The sequence below is a fragment of the Crotalus tigris genome, unplaced genomic scaffold, assembly GCF_016545835.1.
Source record: "Crotalus tigris isolate CLP2741 ecotype Arizona unplaced genomic scaffold, ASM1654583v1 scf7180000020324.788712, whole genome shotgun sequence".
Taxonomy (NCBI): Eukaryota; Metazoa; Chordata; class Lepidosauria; order Squamata; family Viperidae; genus Crotalus; species Crotalus tigris.
Genome location: NW_024097964.1, coordinates 764066 through 787343, shown reverse-complemented (window position 1 = coordinate 787343; position 23278 = coordinate 764066). Strand labels below are relative to the sequence as shown.

The window sequence follows — 23278 nt, the reverse complement described above, 5'->3', positions numbered from 1 at the left end:
GCTGGAAGTTTGTCAGGAAAATCCAACGTGGAACTAAGGAGGAATTTCCTGACAGTGGGAACAATTAATGCACGGGTGTCAAACTCGATTGCATCACGTGATGTATCGTGACATATTGCAATGTTTTTTGCCTTTGCGGAGCTGGGGTGGGTGTAGCCTGTGTGTGACACCCTGAATGAAACAGCTTGCTTCCCTGAACCATGGGTATGCCAACATGAAGTTTTAAAGAAAAAATTGGACTAATATTTATCCAGGATGGCATAAGGATTCCTGCCTTGGGCAGGGAATTAGATAAGCTCCCTTTCAATCCTGATTCCAAAATCAACCCTCTTCATGAACTACCTATATCAGTGATGGCAAACCTTTTAGAAACTGAGTGCCCAAACTGCAACCCAAACCCCACTTATTGCCGGGTGCCAGGTGGGCGTGGCCCACCAGGTGGGCGTGGCTGGTGGTCATAGCAGATTGGGTGGTGTGGCTAAGGTGGGCATGATCACCTCGATGTTGCTGGTGGGGAGGGACGCCTGTGGGGGCCGGGCAGGGTTGGGGGAGATCCAGAGGGTCTCTGGCAGTTGGGGTGGTGGGCAAAAGGCTTGTCCTGCGGGGTGAAGCGAGGTGAGGCAGGGCGGGGGTGCCATTGTCACAGGGCAAGGTGAGGCAGGGGCCAGGGCGGCTGCTGCCTGACACCATTGGCCCCTGCACACAGGCCAGGAGCGCATGGTTGCTGGGATGCATCTGGCCATGTAGGACCTCGGTGAGGTAGCGGGTGGCTGGTTGAAGAGGGACAGTTGCCATCTCCGGGGCATGGTGCGCGTGCCCACAGAGAGGGCTCTGAGTATCACCTCTTGCACGCGTGCCATAGGTTCGCCACCACTGCTCTAGTAAATAAATCTAAGGAAAACCAACAGCAAATGCAGTATCTGAGAGGATTTTATTACTAATACAAATATATGACCAATTTTGCTACTATATAAAATCACATATTTAAATTTAAAACAAGCACAGAGCTTGGAGTCAGACGTTACATACTAGTACACGATTTTATAGTCTTCTGATTATGTATTATTTATTTTTATATGGTTTATGCCAGTAAGTAGTTTGCTTTATGGAAACAGGTAACTTTTATGGGTGTGATTTTGTTTCTTAAACAAATGCAAGTTTTTTGTAATGAGAAGAAAAAATAGAAGAGATATTTACAAGTCTTTTAAATATTTCTAATCTAAATTAAGAAAAATAGCAACACGGATTAACCCTTCTGCATCAAGTTGATGAGTGCAGAGAATCTCGGTACTCTATAGAGATATGGATTATTGCTATGCTAAGGAAGAGGCATTTCTAAATTTTAACTGCATCCCATTTTCTCTTTAAAAATGTAGACAAACTGCCAAGCTGCAAGCATTTTTCAAACATCCACTGGTATTTTCAGTCTCCTTTCTTGTTTAATTTATCGCCTCTTTGTTGTGCAGCTCTGCTCTGTCCATTCTGAGCCTGTGTATATCGTGCCACAGTAGAAACACCATCCAAAAATTTGGTCTTGTACAATACATTTGCATTGTTGAACATACCGTCCTTCAATGAAACCACAATAAACTAGAAGAAAGAACAGAAAAATCATGTTAAAACTATTAAACTAGGCTTTCAGTGAACATAGCATTTTCAGACTGTTGGATTTGGAGCAATAAAAAAAACATTTTATCTGGGTACTAGATTAGAAGCAGATAAAAAAGTCAAAATAACTATGTTATCAAAAGGTTAATGTACAAATTTTATCCAGGCTGGGAACCACCATAGCATGTGAGAACAAACAAGATGCTTAAATAATGCATGTCTCATGCATGTATTTAAATTATTTGTGTTTATACTTGCAGAGTTTGAAACACTCTCAAAAATGTTATCTTTTTGAGGCCCTGATTTTAAAAAAAGTTTTTAAATAGTTCACAACTCTGGAAGTATCCAAGGACTATGCAACAGAAAGGTAAGTTATTTTGAAAAAAAAAAGTCTCTTTAAGAAACATAACTCATTTTTTATTTGGGATATTAGAAACGAATACTTCAACTGCTGAAGTAAAATAGTCAAAATATAGCATGATGCAAGAGAAAGATACCTATGCCTCTATGTACCATGTAAAAGAATGCATTAAAAAAGCAGAGACAACAAAGTGTAACTATAGATTAGATATGTCAAACTCGTGACGTCACATGACATCACGAGACGTATCGGGACTATTTTGCCATGGCTGGCAAGGGGGTGGGCGCGGTTCCGGTATGACAAAACCGGCCCGCGGGCCAGCAATTTCACACCTCTGGTGTAGATGGTCCTCATTTAATAATTTGTTCAGCAACTGAACTTGTGATGACAATGAGTGGTATTTACAACTGGTTGTCAAGATTCTGCCCATCTCTGTACCCCCCCAGTCATGTGATCACAATTTGCAATTTTCCCTGCTGTCTTTCCAATAAACTAGGTCATTGGGCAAGGTGGCAGGAATTTGGTCACATGAGGTTCTCACTTAACTTGTGAGGTCCTTGCTTAATGATGACAGGACTGTGTTGCTAAGCAGTGCAGACACATGGCATCGTGTTTGTGACCACTGAAAATTCTGGTCCCAATTAGCGTCATTGAGGTCTACCTGTAGATCCTGACAAATGACCCACTAAATTAAAGGCAGAGACCCTTTCAAAGTAGGCACTCCCAGTGATTCCATGGACATATCCATGTAGTCTTTACAACAATATGAAACTGGTTTGCTACTTAAGCACTTTTTTTGACTCTGCAGCCTAGTCTACAGGGTTGGGATTTCCTGGTGGGGTCCCATTCAAGTTCCAATTAGATTTGACCCCGTAACTAAACTCTGAGAAATAAAAATATAATAAATTATAAGATGACTTATAGCAACTAAAATGAAATATATCTTATGCAAATTGTATCTTTACACAAAAAAGGACTCATTTTCTCCTCTTTTACCCATGAACTATATAGTACCGCAGTGGCAGACCTTCAGAGGCTGAGAACAGAAAAAAAATGCATTTGTCTTATATGAATGACAACCGACCAAGGAGAATGAGGGATTTAGTTCTGGAGCAAAGACATATGAGCTGTTTGCCTGTAAAACAGAGAAAATTAATTCAGGAGCAAATGTTTCTCTGTGGTAAATAGAGAAAAGAGAAGTTTCAAAAATTAGTGCAGAATATACTTTTGGTAAATTGTTGTTAACTTATTACCTGAGAGTGTCTGAAATGGGTCCGAAGCATTTGCCCAATATTCTGAGTATGAGAAAGATCAAGGGCTGCATCCACTTCATCCAAGATGTAAATTGGAGCAGGTTTGAAGAGAAGCATGGCCAAAATTAAGGACAAAGCTACAAGGGATCTAATTTTTTTTTTTAAAAAAAGAACCATACAAAAAAAAATCTCATCAGAATGCTACCATCAAAGAAAATGTCTTGTTTTTTTAATCAGTATAATTTCTTGAAACAAAATACTTTTAACAATTTTAAGAATAATTCTTTTTACGTTATATATATCAAGCTGGGCTCTTGGTAAGAATCTATTTTTTAAAAAAATTCTCCTTTGAGTTTTTGCTCCTTTCCCTCTTTGTATGCAGAATAAATTTTATTTCATCTTAGTCTGAGTGTACAGTATAACCCTGGTGACATTTGCAGTTTCTTTGTCACTGTAACACAAAAGGTGTAGAAAAACGTTTTTTTTTTTAATGTTCAAAGTTACCCACAAATGTACAGAGTATGAGGCACAGTTTGAAGCTGGAATTCATATTGTGAATAAATGTATATTCTTCCAGGAATAAACATTAGACTTAAAACATCTATCAAAAAGACAAATTCCAATGTAGCTAAAGAGAGAACATTTTCCATTTTATTTCTTTTACTTCATTTACATGTCATTCAATCCTGAAGATCTTCAACCAATAATATATTACGGTACAGGTAATCCAAACACTTTCTTTGGACATAGGCGTTTTATATTGTTGCACTCAAACTACCCATGATCTTTGTACACTTTTGGAGAAATGCTACAAGAATTAAAAAGAAAAACTTCAAGCCTGAGTTGTCTTACTTTGTTTGCGCTTCAAAAAAAAAGGTACTAACCTTTGGCCTCCACTTAATTCAGTTAAATTCTCCTTCCAAGTGTTCCCCAGGGCAACTTTAAACTCCAACCCATCAAGGACTGTCTGCCCTTCAGGAGGCGACAGCATAGCATTGGCCCCTGGCAAAAGTGTGGAGAAAATGGATCCAAAGTCTTCATTTACCTAGTAAATTGAACAATTCTGTCATTAGAGAAATTAATTTGTATCCAAGGTATATCATGGAATCTGCCCCGATTCAAAATGTAGCTCATTTTAGTCTACCAACATTATGTGAGTTAATTTCTGCTTCCCAAATAGGCCTAAATATGCTCCAGGGAGGGTTTAAATTATTTCTCCAAATTGGATTTGTCTGTGTTTAGGAGTTGAACCCACTAACAGAGATGTTCAGTTTGAGTTCATGTGAATGATCCCTACAGCCATTCCAAAAGTGATGTCCCCCTTATGAAAAACTTGGGAGAATAAATATTTTAACTGTACCTAGTTTTAACTAAAATAAAATCACATCTAATTTTGGTCCTGATCTCTCCGACTTTTAGGAATGCAGTTCCAGCACACCAATGATTAGTCAGAATGAGGCTACTAGCCACCCAAATGTATATTCCTGCATTAGTAAGCACCATGTAATACAATTAAGGAATTTGGTAGATGATGATCCCTTGTTCACCCACATTTCTTTGACTGGACCTTTGGGCATGGTAGGTGGCATGATAATTATCAGAGTGGTACATCCTAATTAATTCCTTAAAGAATGAAATAAAGTATGATCTTGAGTCTGCTGTAAAATCTTTGGCTAGGAAGCATAGAGACTTACTTTTTTCCATGCAATATTTAAAGCTTCGTTTTTCTTTTGGTCAAGCTCCATAATTGTTGCAAGAATTTTAGATTTATCATTCTCAACAATTCTCTTCTTCTTCATCAAGTCATTGTACTGCACAAGAAAAGGGCATCAGGATTAGGCACAGAATAGCCAGGCTAATGATATGCAAGGAACTGTTTTTGACTAGGAAAAAAGATCTGTCAGTCTTCCTTGACATCACCGTTATCTAATCAGAGAATACCTTTCTTTGTAAATGCCTATCCAGCTACCACTGATTTATTATTTGAGCTGAAATTAATTTCATGTAATTTCATCAGTGCATTCTGAGACCAGGCTTCTTAATGTTCTGAGCATCTATTGTTGCTGAATATTTGATATTTAGAACTGAGGTTTGCATAAGCATTCACTGACAGGATTACTGATGAATGCCTATTCTTCTGTTAAGAAATTTCAATAGGTTTCAAACAAACAAAGTGTTTTTTGCTGAAATTGCCCAGACAGCACTTTCTAGCTTCTTCAGCAACAATATAACGATGAATTGCATGTGCAAAGACTACCTAGGTTGCCAAATGAACAAAAAGCATGTTAACTTTCACATTATTGAGAGCAATGCCAAAAATGATACACAAATCTTCTCCAATGTGGTACTCTCCAAATATCTATGACATCTACTATATGCCATTTGGGGAGTGTGGAACTAGTGGCCCAAATTTGGAGAACGCTAAATTGAAAAAACCGTTGTTTATGGCAGCACGAAGGGGTAAGGCGGAATAAGAGCAACTCAACTCTTTCTTCAGCTTCTGAAAGCATATTCATGGCTCTCATATTGACATTCCTGCCCAGCTTCTCCTTCTTCTCCTGCAGTTTCTGAAGCCTCTGACCAGCTTCCTTTGGATTATTGGTTTTGAAATCATAAGCCGTGTTTGGCTGGCCAAAAAGATGTTTCTCTGAAGATATCCATTCATAGTCTGCAAGCATTTTAGCTACCTGCCAAGACACATAAAGGAACAAGCAGAAAGCATTTGCAAATGCAAATCAATGCACAAATCAACTGCCATGTTATCAGCCTGGAAACCTATGGATTGCAGGGTGGAGCACACCAATCAAGGCTCCACATCATTGTCTTTTACTATGCCTGCTGCAACTCTCTTGGGAGCTGAAATAATTAAAAAGAAACTGGATTTTGTATTCCTTTCTCTATTTGCCTGTTTTGAAGAAAATATCGTTCTGCATCATGCTAATATGAGCAATGTGAATTGTGCCATAAAACCAGATGCTCTTTGTTGGATGCCTCATACACCTATCACAGCATGTTCCTCAAAATAGGAAAAATATGGGAGCAGCATTAGGGGTTTAAAAAGATGCCATTCCCGCCATGAAACAGGACATTCTGAATGTTCCAGCCACCGAATCAGCCAGAAGTTCCAGACTTCACCTTAAAGCAGGAGTCTTCAAACTTGGCCCTTTTATGATTTGTGGACTTCAACTCCCAGAATTCCTCAGCCAGCGTGCCTGGCTGAGGAATTCTGGGATTTGAAGTCCACAAATCATAAAAGGGCCAAGTTTGAAGACCCCTGCCTTAAAGCATACATACTGAGACCCACTGAAACAGCCCATTTGAAGGTTAACAACATCCCGTGCAATATTTTGTGCACATCTAGGCAACAACATCTTTCCAAGGTAATAAAGATGCAATTCTTCAGTGTTTGGAATTTTATCTACCTCCATAAATGGAGTGTTCACTGATTTGGCTACACAATTACAGGTATTTCCCAATCAGATAACCACATGAAGGTACAAACACTTTCGAGTCAAGAAATACACTTTGGCGGTTGAGATTCATACAAGGAAGTCCATTCTGGTGTGGAAGGTGGCCCTGCATTTAAATCTAACTATAATGAAATTGAACACAATTAATATAAAATTTCTCCTCGTGTAATAAAAAAAATATTCCCTTCAGTCATAATTAAAAATTGCACCATAATATTGCAAGAGTCTCAGTGGCCAAAGCCAAGATTGTGAGGAACAACAATGTATACCTTGTTTTATACTGTCGTTTTGGGATATGTTCTGAACTATTTGAGAGGCAGGTTTCTATTGACATGAAACATTAACATTAGGAACAGTAACTGTTGGTAGAAAAATAGATGTAACATTAACTTACTTTTGCTGAAGCATCCAAAGCCTCCCGCTTGTGTTTACTGATGTTGTGTTCTAGCTCTTTGATTTTAAGCTGTGATTCATTATTCTGCTCTTTATATTTTACGGCCTCTGCAGATTTGCCTTTAATCGCTTTATCTTGAGCTAACACCATTGCTTTTTGCTTTGCCAGTTCTTCTTGTGCTTTCTTCACAGATTCCTGAAGAGCAGATATAACAAAAATCTCTCCAGTCATATTACTATTAAACTAAAGAATAGGTCAATAAGTTTAAAAAGCAGTGGTGGCCTAGCGGCTAGAATGCAGTACTACAGGCTAATTCTGCCAACTGCCAGCAGTTCAATTCTGAATGTCTCAAGGTTGACTCAGCCTTCCATCCTTCTGAGGTGGATAAAATGAAGACCCAGATTGTTGGGGGCAATATGCTGACTCTGTAAATCAGGAGTCCCTAACCCTCGGTCCATGGATCAGTACTGGGCCACGGCATGCCAGCAACTGGGCCGCATAAACAAGCAAAGCCCCAAACCACGCACCCTCCAGTCCATGGAAAAACCTCTGTCCATGGAACTGGTTCCTGGTGCCCTAAAGGTTGGGGACCTCTGCTGTAAACCACTTAGTTGTTGTTGTTGTTAATTGCAAAGTCGTGTCCGACCCATCGCGACCTCCAGGTCTTCCTGTCCTCTACCATCTTCTGGAGTCCATTTAAGTTCACACCTACTGCTTCAATGACTCCATCCAGCCATCTCATTCTCTGTCGTCTCCTTCTTCTATTGCCCTCAATCTTTCCCAGCATTAGGCCCTTCTCCAGTGAGTCCTTCCTTCTCATTAGGTGGCCAAAGTATTTGAGTTTCAGCTTCAGGATCTGGCCTTCTAAAGAGCAGTCGTGGTTGATCTCTTCTAGGACTGACCGGTTTGAACGCCTTGCAGTCCAAGGGACTTGCAGGAGTCTTCTCCAGCACCATAGTTCAAAGGCCTCAATTCTTTGGCGCTCAGCCTTTCTTATGGTCCAACTTTCACAGCCATACATTGCAACTGGGAAAACCATGGCCTGGACTATACGCACTTTTGTTGGCAGGTGATGTCTCTGCTTTTTAGAATGCTGTCTAGATTTGCCATAGCTTTCCTCCCCAGGAGCAAGCGTCTTTTAATTTCTTGGCTGCAGTCCCCATCTGAGGTGATCTTGGAGCCCAGAAAATAAAATCTGTCACTACCTCCATTTCTTCCCCATCTATTTGCCAGGAATTGAGAGGGCCGGATGCCATGATTTTGGTTTTCTTAATGTTGAGTTTCAAGCCAACTTTTGCACTCTCCTTCTTCACCCGCATCAAGAGGCTCTTTAGTTCCTCTTCACTTTCTGCCATGAGAGTGGTATCATCTGCATATCTTAGGTTGTTGATATTTCTCCCGGCAATTTTAATTCCAACTTCTGATTCATCTAGCCCTGCCTTTCTCATGCTCTGCATATAAGTTAAATAGGCAGGGCGACAGTATACAGCCTTGCCGGACTCCTTTTCCAAATTTGAACCAATCAGTGGTTCCGTGTCCAGTTCTCACTGTTGCTTCTTGACCCGCATATAGGTTTCTCAAGAGACAAATGAGATAGTCTGGTACTCCCATCTCTTTAAGAACTTGCCACAATTTGTTGTGATCCACACAATCAAAGGCTTTAGCATAGTCAATGAAGCAGAAGTAGATGTTTTTCTGGAACTCGCTAGCTTTCTCCATGATCCAGCGTATGTTGGCAATTTGATCTCTAGTCCCTCTGCCTCTTCAAAATCCTGCCTGTACTTCTGGTAGTTCTCGATCCACATACTGCTGGAGTCTAGCTTGTAGGATTTTAAGCATAATTTTACTAGCATGTGAAATGAGTGCAATGGTGCAATAGAAACCACTTAGAGAGGGCTGTAAAGCACTGTGAAGCGGTATACAAGTCTAAGTGCTATTGCTATTGCTAAATCTAAAAGACTGCAAGAAATTGGATTAGCTAGTTGGAGGTTCTGTGGTAGGCCCATTTAGAGGGCAAGACCTGGCACTCTAGTTGTATACTCAGTACCATATATAAAATATAGACCAATTTCTAATAAGTACAGTAAGATTTGCCAACAGGATACTTAGGGCACAATGAGTTGTTCACCATGAAAGACTAGAAGCATTTAATATCCTAAAAACTCCCCCCCAAAAAATAGTTCTGTGTACTAGGTAAGGCATATTTGGTTAAGAGCCAGTTTGGACTACTGGTTAAGGCATCAGGCTAGAAATCAAGATACAAATTCTAATCCCGCTTTAGGCATGAAACTGACTGAATGATCTTGGGCCAGTCATCCTCTCTCAGTCCAACCCACCTCACAGGGCTGAGTTTGCGATAAAGGTGAGATAAAAATAAATATATTCAGTATTTATTTTAATAGTTCAGAATAAGACTAACCTTATTTTTTGCTACTTCAGCTGATATGGTCTCAATTTGTTCTTGGATTGATTTAATAGCTTCATTCACAGCCTCCACCTGTTGGTCATAGGAGGCTGCTTCCTGCTTTAGCTCTTGAAGCTCCAAAACAAGTGCTTCAACCTCCTAAAAAACATAATGCAGATATTAACATTATAATCTTATTCGTGCTAACATGAGAGTGAGTCCTGCTGAGTACAACGGGATGTCTGAATTAGCATTTAAAGGTTAGAGCTGCATATACAGTATTTATTCAAGCTAAATATGTATGGTATGGTATAAATTTGGATCTCAGGGAGAAATTCCATTTTGTTACATTAATGCAGGACTTCACTTGTAGTTTCTGTTTCTTGTTCCGTTGTCTCAGAAGGATTCTTCCTATTTCATATCAGGACCATGTCACAAATGAGAAAATTCTACAAAGGAATAATTCCCAAAGACTCTCTGAGATAGTAACAGAACGAAGAATGTACTTTGCTGGACATGTGCTCCGCATGAGTGAGCAACATCCAGCAAAGACCGCAATCAATTGGATACCACCAGATCAGTGGTTCTCAACCTGTGGGTCGGGACCCCATTTGGGGTCGAACGACCATTTCATGGGGGTCGCCAAACAATGCAGTCCGCCATTTTTTTCCCCCTTTTCCTTAGCTGTGCTACTCCCTTTTATTCTATTGGCTTTTGAAAGCCAATAGAATAGACTCTCTTGAATAGAGTCTAATTTATTGGCTTTCAAAAGCCAATAGGAATTGTCCAGGCTGTCTCTGCCCTGCTGAGCCCGCCAAAAGTCCCATTCTGCAAACGGTACTGCACCAGTTGAGTAGTCCTCGACTTACAACCGGTTGAGTAGTCTTTGACTTACAACCGGTTGAGTAGTCCTTGACTTACAACCGGTTGAGTAGTCCTTGACTTACGACCGGTTGGGGGTCGCGGCATTAAAAAGGTTGAGAACCACTGCACCAGATGGTTGGAGAAAAAGAGGAAGGCCCAAAAAAAACCCTGACGCCAAACATTTCAGGAAGATCTGAAAAACTTCAACCTTAACTGGAAGGATGCAGAGACTGTAGTTGTAGATCGAAAACTGTGGAATATGCTTGTAGCCCAATGTGCTTAGTACAGATCATCATCAACCTCCTTCTCATTACAACAACCACATTAATACATAATCTGCATATGGAATCTTTTTTTACTAGAAGGGATGTGAAGCTTAGTTTTAAGATAAACTTTCTCATGTGAAGTATAAATCCATTGTTTGTCAGCATAACACCCAAATTAAATACAGATTGTAAATTATGTGCAAGACAGAACAAGCTGATATCAAGGGCCCCAAGCAAGCCTCCAAGAAATCTCAAGTTTCCCTTGGCCAGAAATAACATCACCAGTTCAAAACAGGACAAGAAAAGCCAGTTTCTTAAATTCGGCTTATACACAGAAACCCAACTCATATGTAGATATGCATCCCAACATTCTTCCAAGCGAGTTCAGAGTACAAAGGTTAATTTTGAGAACACCACAGACTTGGTTCATGAATTATCATTTCGGAGTTCTGATGTTTCCCAACTGATTTTTTTAACCAGTTGTGTCTGAGTTGAACAAGGTAGGGCTATAGGTTACCATTAATTATCATTAATTCAAGGTCAAATCCTGTAATTTAGAATTTTCTGTTTTCTATTTACCCTAACGCTCTGAGAGGAACATAACTTGGCCTTCAAGGAAGAAAAAAATAATATGCATACATATATTTGTTTTCTGAGGTTTTCGCAGGTGTTTGTATGTAGGTCTTTGGTTATTCGGGTTTTCTCCCGCGGAAAATTGGAAGTGTCTTGGCGACATTTCGACGAAGTCCCATTCATCATCTTCAGGCTGGTGTTTTCAGCTTTGTGCTTTGAAGCACGAAGCTGAAAACACCAGCCTGAAGATGACGAATGATAAGATATATAATAGCAAATTCAGATACTGCAAAAAGATTTGTCATGATGGGAATGAATTCCAACAAGATATGTGCTCGTGGGTTTTTCCTACTGCCCTAGCCACTCTTTAAGAATGGCTGCAAGAAGGCTTTAGAATCCCTTATCTTTTATTTTTATTTAATAAAGAGCTCTCTCACTCCTGGGCCTGCAGCACCCGATCAAATGTAGAGTTAATGTCTACAAATGGCAGCAAAGAGCAGCACAAATTAAGGTAAGGTTAGAGAACAAGGGTTAGGATTCAAGAGCAAATTTTAACAAAACAATAAATATGCCCATCCAAAATCTCAGCTGAGAGTCAGGGAAAAGTGTTTTGTAAGAAATCAAGCCAGATTCTGAATATATCCAAAGTAAAATAAAGTACTTTTCTTTTGATACTACATAGCAAGAGACAGTTTGGTATAGTGGCTAAGGCACCAAGCTACAAACTACAAGTCCTAGCCCTGCCTTAGGCATAAAATCAGCTGTGTGACTTTGGGCCAGACCCTCCCTCTCAGCCCCAGGGGAAAGGCAATGGCAAATTACTTCTGAAATAAAAACTATAGGGACTTGCATTAGATTTTTCCCTCTTAAAACCACAGCTAGGAAAGATTTGTCTTTCCTTTACTCAGAACCATGTTGTATTTTCCCTAGGAAGATCCAAAGAACAAATAGTTCTCCCTAGCTACTTAATCTCAAGGGGAAATATCTGAAATAGGCAAAAGGGATCAAGTTACGACCCAGCTGTGGATAAGCTTCTGATCCAACAGGGTTCTCTGTAGCTTACATTGCAGCTGAACCCTCAACCAAGTCGGTTTTAATAGTGAAAAATGGAAGAGGGGGGAAGATGAGAGTGCTGGTGGCTAAGACCTCAACCTACCGTGTCTTCCCCAAAATAAGACCGGGTCTTGTTTGGGTTGTTGTTTTTTTGCCTCTAAAAGAGGCACCAGGTCTTATTTTCAGGGTGGGGATGCCTTTTATACTCACTTCCAGCACCGATAGCCCCGCCCAGTCAGTCCACTTCTTCTGGTCGAAGAAGCAGCTTCAGTCTGGCCTGCATTTCACAGTCAGGCCTTTTCGGAAGACCTATACAGCCAAGTACCGAGCTATGGATTCATGACTGAGAAATGCAGGCCTGGCTGCAGAAGACGTCATGGAAAAAGTGGGCCAGGAAGGAAAGCCCTGGCTGCAAGGTAAGTGGGTGCAGGGTGCGTGGGGCGCTTCACTCCCACCTAGTTTGATTTTTAGGTGTGTGCCTCACCCCAAAACTAGGGCTTATTTTGGGGGTAGGGCTTATATTAGGCCCACCCCCAAAATCAAGCTGGGGCTTATTTTCAGGGTAGGCCTTACTTTTGGGGAAACACGGTAATATTTAAACAATCTTAGCTGTTATATTATAGAACAATTAATCAGTGGAACAATTTGCCTGCAGAAGTTGTGGGTGCTTCAACACTGGAGATTTTTAAGAAAAGATTGGACAGCCATCTGTCTGCAATGGTATAGGGCAGTGGTTCTCAACCTATGGGTCGGGACCCCATTTGGGGTCGAACGACCATTTCACGGGGGTCGCCAAACAACGCAGTCCGCCATTTTTCCCCCCTTTTCCTTAGCTGTGCTACTCCCTTTTATTGGCTTTTGAAAGCCAATAGAATAGACTCTCTTAAATAGAGTCTAATTCTATTGTCTTTCAAAAGCCAATAGGAATAGTCCAGGCTGTCTCTGCCCTGCTGAGCCCGCCAAAAGTCCCATTCTGCAAACGGTGCTGCACCAGTTGAGTAGTCTTTGACTTACGACCGGTTGAGTAGTCCTCGACTTACGACCGGTTAGGGGTCGCGGCATTAAAAAGGTTGAGAACCACTGGTATAGGGTCTCCTGCTTGAGCAGGGTGTTGGACTAGACGACCTCCAAGGTCCCTTCCGACTCTGTTATTCTGTTACATTTCAAGAGATGACATAAAGTACCAAACAGAGCTGCTCTTTCTTCAGTATAAATGTTTACAGAAACTTGAACATAGGTAGACCATTTTTTTTAAAAAAAGAATCTATTTATCAGTTGAGTCTATTTCTTTTCTAAGCTTCTGGCCTTAAAGCGGCATTTTTACCTGTTCCTTTTCCTTCATCTTCTTGGTGGAAGCATTGGCCTTTTTCTTGGCTCCGTCTAGTTTCTGCTGGGCATTCTTCAGTTCTTTCTCCCTTTCCGCTTCAGCATTTTTCATTTTATTTTCCAGCACTTTCAGTTTTTCCTCAGCCTTTTTTTGTACTTCTTTTGTTTTCTTTAGCGTCTCCTCACTTTCCTCTAAAAACAGAAGAGTTTTGATTGCAGCTTTTAAATAGAAAAGCTATATAGCAGAAAGCAAAATATCACCTTACGAAATGTAACCCCCCCCCCCTAAATATTAACTATTCTATCTAAAATACTAGGTCAATTTCATCATTAATATTTTTAAATAATTTTAATTATGGCTTTTTTTCCATTTTGGATTGAATTTTGTAATTTTTTCCAGCACAACAACCGCTAGTTGTATTTCTTAGAGTAACTCTTATATGGAAAAAAAATGGTTAACGGATCTGGGCTTTTTTAAATTTAGGTTGAAGAAAAAGCAAGGAAGACGGCATGCCCTATTGTCATACAATTTTCAGTGGTTCAGGAAGCCACACAAGAACACAATACATTCTCACGCAAACTCCACAGCCTCTGGAAAAAAAAAATCACATGAGAATGGGGTGTGCTTTTGAGAATAGTTTTGTGAGGTGTGGCTGAACACTGGCCTGTTGTCCAAAATGTCATGACGTGTCACTTTTGATACGAATCAGGTTCATCATCACTGCCTTAAATTAATATCCACTGAGGGAAAATAAGGCTATGGTACCAAGAAAATGACAAGAAAGCAGTGAAGATACAGGTAGCCCTCGCCTTACAACTATCTGTTTGGTGGCCGTTTAAACTTACAGTGGCATTGAAAAAAAGCGACTTACAACCTGTCCTCAGGTTTACAAACTGTTGTAGCATCTCCAGTCATATAATCAAAATTTTGGCCACTTTGGTAACCGGCGTGTATTTACAATGGTTGCAGAGTCTTGGGGTCATGTGATTTCCATTTGCAACCTTCCAGGCCGGCTTCCAAGAAGAAAGCCGGGGGGAGGGGGAGGGGGAGAAGTTGGATTTGCTTAATGACCACATGATTCATTGAACAACTGCAGTGATTTGCTTAACCACAGTGGCAATAAAGGTCGCAAAATTGGGCACCACTCAACTTAAAAACCGCCTTGCTTAAAAACAGAAACTCGGGTCCTAATTGTGGTCCACCTATAGTTAAATTCTATCTAGATTTATTTATTTGCTTAAAATGTTTTAAAAGCTTCTGGTTCAAAGTAACTTTTCTTCCTGAAGACAAATCTATAGGTCCAACTCAAGATAGTAATGTTTTTGTAGTATTTACAATTGTTCTCACCAATGGTTTTTTTCAGGGTATCCAGCTCTTCCTGATGCTTGTGGTAAGTACTTTGTTGTAACTTAGTTTGTAACAGATCAGCTTCTTCAGATTTCATTTCCCATTGTTGCTTCAGTTGACGATACCTTAACAGACGTCATAATTTTTTTAAAAATATATTTATATCCCATCAAGACACCTTTAAAAATGTCCCACGTTATTTTCTGATGATGAACTTAGCGTTCCAAAAATGCACATAACAAAGGTCATGCTTTAATCCTGCCAGATTTATAATCAAGAAACTACACAATGGAATCATTTGATGAGTGTGCGCGTAATTCTGTTAGCTTCCAAAAGCAAAACTTTTATAGGCAGTCCTCACTTAATGACTATTTGTTTCATGACTATTCGGAGCTACGGCACTCAATGAATTAGTTGTGGCCAATCCTGAAATTAGAACCGTGGCAATAACCTCACAATCATATAATTAAAATTAGGTACTTGGTAGCTCATGTGAGTGCAGAAGATACTTTAACAACCTCCACCCACTTACCTCCCTCCCCCCCGCCATATCTGCCCATTTGGCCATCCTCTGCTCTTCTGCCACCCTCAGCTGGCCCTCACCATCGTCTTCCTCCTGCTGATGCTGGCCCTTTGCAAAAGTCTCAGGAGATCTCAGGAAGGGCCAACAGTTGCCTTGGCCAGGCACACTTCATCAACAGCAGGAATAGAATAGGGAAGGGACCTTGGAGGTCTTCTAGTCCAGCCCCCCCACACTTAAGCAGGAGAACCTACACCATCTCAGACAAGTGACTGTCTAGCCTCTTCTTAAAAAACTCCAGTGATGGAGCGCCCACGATTTCTGGAGGCAAGCTGTTCCATTGGTTGATTGTCCTCACTGTCAGGAAGTTTCCCCTTAATTCTAGGTTGCTTCTCTCTTTGATCAGTTTCCAACCATTGTTTCTCAGCCTGCCCTCTGGTGCTTTGGAAAATAACGTGACCCCCTCGTCTTTGTGGCAGCCCCTCAAATACTGGAATAACTGCTATTATATCGCCACTGTTTTTTCTTTCATTAAACTAGCCAAACCCAAGTCCTGCAGCCGTTCTTTGTATGTTTTAGTCTCCAGGCCTTTGATCATCTTAGTTGCTCTTTGATTTTTTTCCAAAGGAGGAAGAAGGCAGTGAAGATCAGCTGGGGCCAGCAAGTGGTGGCAGAGGTAGGCAGCGGTGGTTGAGGGAGCAGCCAAAAGGCAAAGATGGAGGTGAAATGGGGGAGTTGAAACGGAGGTGAGCATGAAAAGGCCGGAGAAGCATGGGATCCTTGCCTAACAATGGTACAGTCCTCAACTAATGACTATGGTGGTCATGTGGTGTTTAGCTTAATAACGGTACCACTTACCAAATGGAAGTTTTGGTCCCAATAAGAGTTATAACCTGAGGACTACCTATATACAAATTTTAAGTTTAATCTTTTTAAGATTTTTGTCTAGAAGAGATTCACTTTTTTCAAGTATTAATTTATCAAGCCAATCATACTGAACTAACTTCCTTTCTATTCCCAGAGTTCCTGGATAAAATAAATTGGCCAGTGCATACTTTTCAAGAGTCACCTGTAGACTTGCTATCTCTTTTCCTGTCGTCTGTAGCTCAGCCTCTTTTGCTTTCAATTCATATTGCGCTTCTTTCATTTCTTGAAGTTTGGACAAAACTGAAGCAGCCTGAGACCGTGCACCTGATTTGCAAAAGATACCGTTGCATGCATGAAAATTAGGTCAAATACGAGTTGCAATATTGCTCATTTGTTCAAATCTCCGCACACAAATCCTTTGGATTCCAGACAAATGTCATAATACTGAATCTGTGATAGCTGTGCTACATAAATTCCTACATCAACTGACTGTAATGACACATGCAGGAAAGTATTGGTGGATTGTGAAGACCCTAGAACAATTTATCCAAGACCCTCATCCTATAGCATAATAGGCTGGTTACACAGGTGAATTTACACGTGTAAGTTTTGGACAAGCAGATAAATGCAGTTCAATAAAAGAAAAGAATCAGTGATTTCCTTAAATATAACAGAGACATGTTAAAAGTGTATTGTAGTAAAGAATAGAAAATTAGCCAGTACCTCCACTCAGTGTGCCTTGGGGATCAAATGTATCTCCACCTAGAGTGACTGTTTTTGTCATTATCCTTTTGTCAAAGGTGACTCTCTTGGCATTATCCATGTTATCACAAACCAAGGCCTGTCCAAAGACATACTCCATTGCCTTTTGGATTTCAGAATCATAGCCCACCAGACTAAGGGCCAGATTAACATTGTCATCGCCAACCTAGTACAAAAGGAAAAAGGACAAACTTCAGAGAGAAAAAAAAAAGTCTAACTCAGGATTTATTTTTCCTAAATTCTATGATACGAGAAAATTGTATACAGATTTGGTTTCAGCTTATGGTCATTACATCATAGTCTATTACTGTTCAGGCAGAAGCTACTTATAAACATAGACCAGACTGCAACCTGGTATAACTGGGGATAGACAAAATGCAGCATTGAAATATGATGTCAAGGAAGTCCATTTGCCTCCTAGAATGCCCCTTATTCAGAATCCTACAAACCATTTCCTCTTCTGGAATATTTATTTGTGGAAAATTACAATGTCTTTGTAACAAATGGATGGGAATATTCCAGCAGAAAAAGGGAAAGTTACCTCCGTAGAATAATGCATTTGGCATTGAGTGGTAAGTGCAACTCCCAGCATGCAACGCTGGTTGTGAATTCTAGAAGTTGTGGTCCCCACGCATCTGGGGAACACTGTTTGGAAGGGGTTATTGAACTCCATTTGTTTTAGCCTCTAAGCTAAGACAATCATTCTGAAATTGAAAGATTTAATTCAATATTATCATTAAAATAAAAGAACTTTGATGGAGATACGTGTTAAGAAAAAATAAATAACAAGAAAATACGTATTAAAAATAATTGTCTGTTTCATAACAACATGTGGAAAATCGAGAAAGAGAATAAAAAAAAAACCTTTCAGTATAGAAATATGTTCAAAACTCCCACAAAAGAAAATATACCAAGGTTTTGGCCACTTCGATGGTTTCGTTTCCAATACATCTTGATGAAATTTTATTCAGTGGAATGATAGTATATCGACGCTTCAGTTCACCTTTTTCTAGCAGCTTTTTCCCAGTCACCTAACAGATAAGAATTAAAAAAAAAAAATTGCTTACATATTTGCTGACCCATTTTACCTGCAGCTATTGCTACATTTATTACAGTGATAAAAATATATAGTGTTAAAACGTGTCTTTTTAAAAATGTTAGCATTCATCTGATTTATAATTAATAACTATATACAATATTATATACGTATATTGTGCAGGTAGCCCTCTACTTATAGCCACATTTTAGCCCTACGTTTCTATTGCTAAGCAAGTCAATTGTTAAGTGAATTTTGCTCCATCTTACAACCTTTCTTGCCACAGTTGTTAAGTTAGTAACATGATTGTTAAAGGAATTTGGCTTTCCCATTGACTTGGCTTAACGGAATTTCATAAAAGGCGATCATGTAACTCCGGGACACTGCAACTGTCCTAAACATGAGTCAGTTGTCAAGCATCCGAATTTTAATCACGTGATCATATGGCTCTGCAATGGTCCTAAGTCACTTTTTTCAGTGCCGTTTAACTTTGAACGGTCACTAAGTGAACTGTTGTAAGTTGAGGACCACCTGAATATTATACACATGCATAAACTCTGCCTACACCCTCAAACACTACATGCAGGTTATAAGATACTGTTTAATGGTCATCTTAAACATTACAAAAATAGTACAATTAAGAAATAAGGACTACTTTATGTATTACTTTTTTATCAGAATCATTATGTGCTTCAGCAATTACAAGTGTAACCTTCAGATACACTCATGAATACAAGTCTAGCTTCTATTTGCTATTACATCTGGTTTGCTGCTAAACACTTGAGAAAAGAACAGAAGTTATATTCTTAATAAAACCTTTTGAGAAACGCACCTCAGTGTCCACCACAACATTATAAAGTCGACCGCCAGCCACTACTTCTAGTGCTGTTGCTGTAGAAACATCTTTCACAGTAATCAAAGATGCAACCAGCCCTTTCACACGATCTGGATTCCAGTTCGTTTCTGGATTTCTTAAAATCAATTAAGAAATTGTGTTGTGAGAACGTATTAATGCTTTTCATACATACTTTGTTATTATTAAATAATATTGTGAAAGCCCTAGTCAAAGACAGAATGTTTCTTCCCAGTTTCCAAGTTCAACTGTAAAACATTTTAACATAATTCTTGTCTAGGGACAGGAGATACAATTTAATGTTCCGCGGCTTCACCTGTATTCAAAACGTAGATTGGGGAACCTGACCAGGAAAGTTTCATAGGATTCCCTCAGACGATTTACCACACGGGATAACTCCTTTTGCTTTTCTAAAAGACGCTCTTCTTTTTTATCTGGAACAGCCAAATGAATAAATAACATTATCTAGAGTACTGATGGCAAACCTTTTAGAGACCAAGTGCCCAAAACCCGCCCCCGCCCCACCGGCAGCTCGCCCCATCCCGCTCGCAGGGCCACCCACTGCCTCCAAGGCCCGCCACAGATCGCCCAGGCAGCCCAGCAGCACCATGGTAGCAACACCCTCCACCCACGCCCCACAGCACCAACTGCGCGCGACAGTGCAAGAGCAGAATCTTGTCCCCGCTGCACGGCTGCCATGTCCTTGGTTGCGCTGCTCCGTGCGGTCTGCGCTCGGGGGTGACTCTCCTCCAAGGGGACTGCTGGTGAAGAGGGGGCCACGGGGGGACGCGGGGCTGAGGTGACAGCACATGTGCCCATAGATACAGCTCTAAGTGCTGTCTCTGGCACGCGTGCCACAGGTTCGCCACCACTAATCTAGAGTATGTATTTCTAAGGTTTCAGAAGAAGCTGATTAGACAGAAACTTACAGCCTTTATATAGAAGCTAGTTAATATAAAATGTGCAAAAGGGGAACCATCTGTGACTAACTCATCACATATTCTAGCTCATAGGGATGCCACATCACACACTTATGTACAGGTAGTCCTCGACTTACAACAGTTCATTTACTGACCGTTCAAAGTTACAACGGCATTGAAAAATGTGATTTATGACCATTTTTCACAGCCTCTGCAGCATCCCCACATTCATGTGATCAAAATTCAGATGCTTGACAACTGGTTCATATTTATGACCATTGCTGTGTCCCAAGGTCATGTGATCCCTTTTGCGATCTTGTGACAAGCAAAGTCAATGGGGAAGTCAAATTCACTTAACAACTAGGTTACTAACTTAACAAACTGCAGTGATTCATTTAACAACGGTGGCAAGATCGTAAAATGGGGCAAAGCTCAGTTAACAAATGTCTCACTTAACAACAGAAATTTTGGGCTCAGTTGTGGTCGTAAGTCAAGGACTATCTGTACTTCAGTTAGTGCAGGACATGTTCAAATTGAGCTCTAGCGTTAGTCAGTAAAAAGTGGGCTATTGTCCTCCATGGAAGCAGCAATTCATCTTGAATCTCCCTCTGTGTGTACAATGTGTAAAACAAACCCCCCTCCATTCAAGAAGGTGAACAAACCTTCATAGTTGAGTTTCTTCATTTCATGTTCAAGTTTCTCTTTCTGTTTTTTAGCTGCTTCAAAGGATTCTTGGTCTTTCTTGTAGCCACCATCCATTTTTTTTACTTCACTCTGTTTTGTCTTTAGTTCTTGCTGGGCATGTTTCAGTTTCATCTGAGCCTTCAAAAAATACAATGTGAAGTGGTGATTTGTATCTTTTACTTCGGAATGAAGTTAACTTTCCCGGAAACAGTCATAAAAAAAGTAATCACCCTGAATCTTCTGTCTTTAAGTACCAAACAGCTTTTCAAAGAAGGGGATACTCTAAATGGGCAAACTGTCAAACAAAGATGGCTGATTGTAAAGAACAGAACAGGAAAACCACAAAGTCCTTGAAACATAAAAATGAGCCTGAAAATATCAGCTCTGCCCTCTCTACAGATATCACAATGGAGGATTCCCTAGAAACAGCCTGGTAGAGAAACAATATTTCATGCAAACATATTTTATGAGAGTTGAAGCTAAGACAAGAGCAAATCTGGGCCTGCAGAAGAGTCATATCCTAATCCTAAAAATAGGAAGATTTGCAAAACAAATCTTATATACTGTTTTCCCAAGTCCACAATAAGGAAACAATGATTTCCAAAAAGATGGTTTGGGCAGCCAACGTCTTTCTCCAGTTATAATCCTCAGTGCTAAAATCTAATGGCAATCTGGGAATGAATGAGGAATAAGGCTAAATATTAATATTTAATCAGATGCCTTGATTCCTACCATGGACGAATGATTACAAAAGCTGATGGAATTAGCAGTGATGGCCAAACTGATTGTGCTGATAAAAGAAAAAAACATAAGTACTTTTGTTTCTACTTGGAAACCGCTTCTGGACTTTGTGCTTGAGGTGGAAGAAAATGATATCATGATTTTGCGTTTTACCGATTAGACTGATTTGCCAGTACAGAACTGGCTAGTGCAGTATCTCTCAACCTTGACAATTTTAAGGCATGTGGACTTCAACTCCCAGAATTCCACAGCCAGCAATGCTGGCTATGGAATTCTGGGAGTTGAAGTCCACATGCCTTAAAATTGTCAAGGTTGAGAAACACTGGGCTAGTGCATACTAGTATAGAAATGTAAAAAGTTGAGATTTGATTTTAATGTCTGATTTTACTGCAACAGAGAGAGAGTCGGAAATCAATACCTTTTGTCTCTCCCCCTCTTTCTTCACACTTTTTTTGTTTTTCCTTTTTCTACTGTTGTCCCCTATTTGCTTTTGTATTTTCACATTTTGTTATAAATGAATAAAGCTAAATAAAATGCTAAAAAAAATAAATCAGATACAGCGATCACTGCCAAGAATATTCATTGGCAGTTGCCAATGGAGGGCTGATGGAAACCATTGTACCTATGAATTTCTCCCCTGTTGCCCCACCAATTTTTTTAAAAAATGTCCATTTAGGAAATGGATACTTTTATGGTTTGACCAATGAATGTTGCCAGAGCAGAATATTCTTTACAAAGGTACACACTGGCTCAAATGCCCTGATGTAACATCAGAGAAAACATTTCAAAAAACAATATTTGCATTCTCTTCCAGCTGTTTAGGAACACATTAACAGAACTGGGGAGAGGTGTACAATTCATGGTAGCAAAATAAAATTCAAGAAATCCCATAATAGAAGTTAAAAAAAAATATCTCATCTTTAATACAGAAAATCTATATTCCAGATACTTCATCATTGCTTCCGCAGTCAACTATCTGCCTTCATGAGTTGCTGTCCTACAAAAAGCCACAACATTCTTTAAGCCTTTTTTGATACAGGTAGTCCTTGTTTACCCATTTGAAGATTGACAGACCCCCCCAAAGCTACTTCCAACCCAATTCTGTCAGCAGCAGCCGCCTGTGGTCACATGATCGCGTTTTAGGCATTTGCAACTGTCTCACCTTTATGGCTGGTTGTAGCACTCTGTGGTCATGTGACCACTATTTACAATGGGTTTTTTTTTTTTTTTTTTTGCTGTTTTGGGGCCTTTTTTGCTGGTTTCCAACAAAAAAATGCCCATAGGATTGATTTGCTTAATGTCCACCATGTTCGATTAACAATCACCAACGTTCTTCACGATTACAGAAAAGAAGTAATAAAATTAGGTCTGTCGTACCTTGATTTACTACTGTCATGACTTATGATAATTTTGGGATTCATTATGGTTATAAGACAAGGATTACCTGTACGTGGCATTTTAATTGGACAGTGCTCCCAATTTGCCAGCAGAGACACACCTTTATTACTTACTTGCTTAGCTTCTGTCTCTGCTTTGCTTATGTCATTCTTGCAAGTCATCATCTGTCCAGCAAGAGTAGCATCTTCCCCATCTTCGCTGCTGGACAGTCCAGCTGACACTGCATTGAAATGCTGCTGCGCTCCAGCTAAAGCCTCAGTATCTTTATTGTTTTCCTCCTGAAGAACACTCAAAGCATCTCTCATCTTCTTGACTTCTTTTTCTTTCAAGGCTAAGGCTTTAGAATCCTAGAAAAAAAAAGTTGTATAATTAAAAGGCCGATTTAAAAAAGGAAAAGATATACAAATTAATAACAAAAGCTAAGCACAATCCTACTTTAGCCCATAATAAAGTTCCAATGAAAGCTGAGAATTAAACAATTATTCTAAGAGAATAATTAATTTGGTTGGCCAATCCTGAATCTGGGGCCGTTTTGGTGCTCTCCTTCAGTTTACATCACATCTACATATATTTATTC

The 23278-nt window shown here is 39.9% G+C and overlaps 1 protein-coding gene across 1 annotated transcript in view; it reads right to left on the bottom strand.

Annotated features, from left to right (window-relative positions):
- Positions 1 to 912: 912 nt before the first annotated feature.
- LOC120318617 (structural maintenance of chromosomes protein 2-like) overlaps positions 913 to 23278 on the bottom strand; it is a 28093-nt gene continuing 5727 nt past the window's right edge. Inside the window, 17 exon segments of the mRNA XM_039366452.1 lie at positions 913 to 1443; positions 1446 to 1590; positions 3223 to 3370; positions 4107 to 4267; positions 4917 to 5033; positions 5709 to 5909; positions 7087 to 7281; positions 9506 to 9649; positions 13571 to 13764; positions 14921 to 15045; positions 16496 to 16631; positions 17031 to 17235; positions 17981 to 18100; positions 18938 to 19076; positions 19275 to 19392; positions 20541 to 20700; positions 22815 to 23048. Coding sequence (XP_039222386.1) covers positions 1403 to 1443; positions 1446 to 1590; positions 3223 to 3370; positions 4107 to 4267; positions 4917 to 5033; positions 5709 to 5909; positions 7087 to 7281; positions 9506 to 9649; positions 13571 to 13764; positions 14921 to 15045; positions 16496 to 16631; positions 17031 to 17235; positions 17981 to 18100; positions 18938 to 19076; positions 19275 to 19392; positions 20541 to 20700; positions 22815 to 23048 — 2583 coding nt within the window. The 3' untranslated portion in view covers positions 913 to 1402.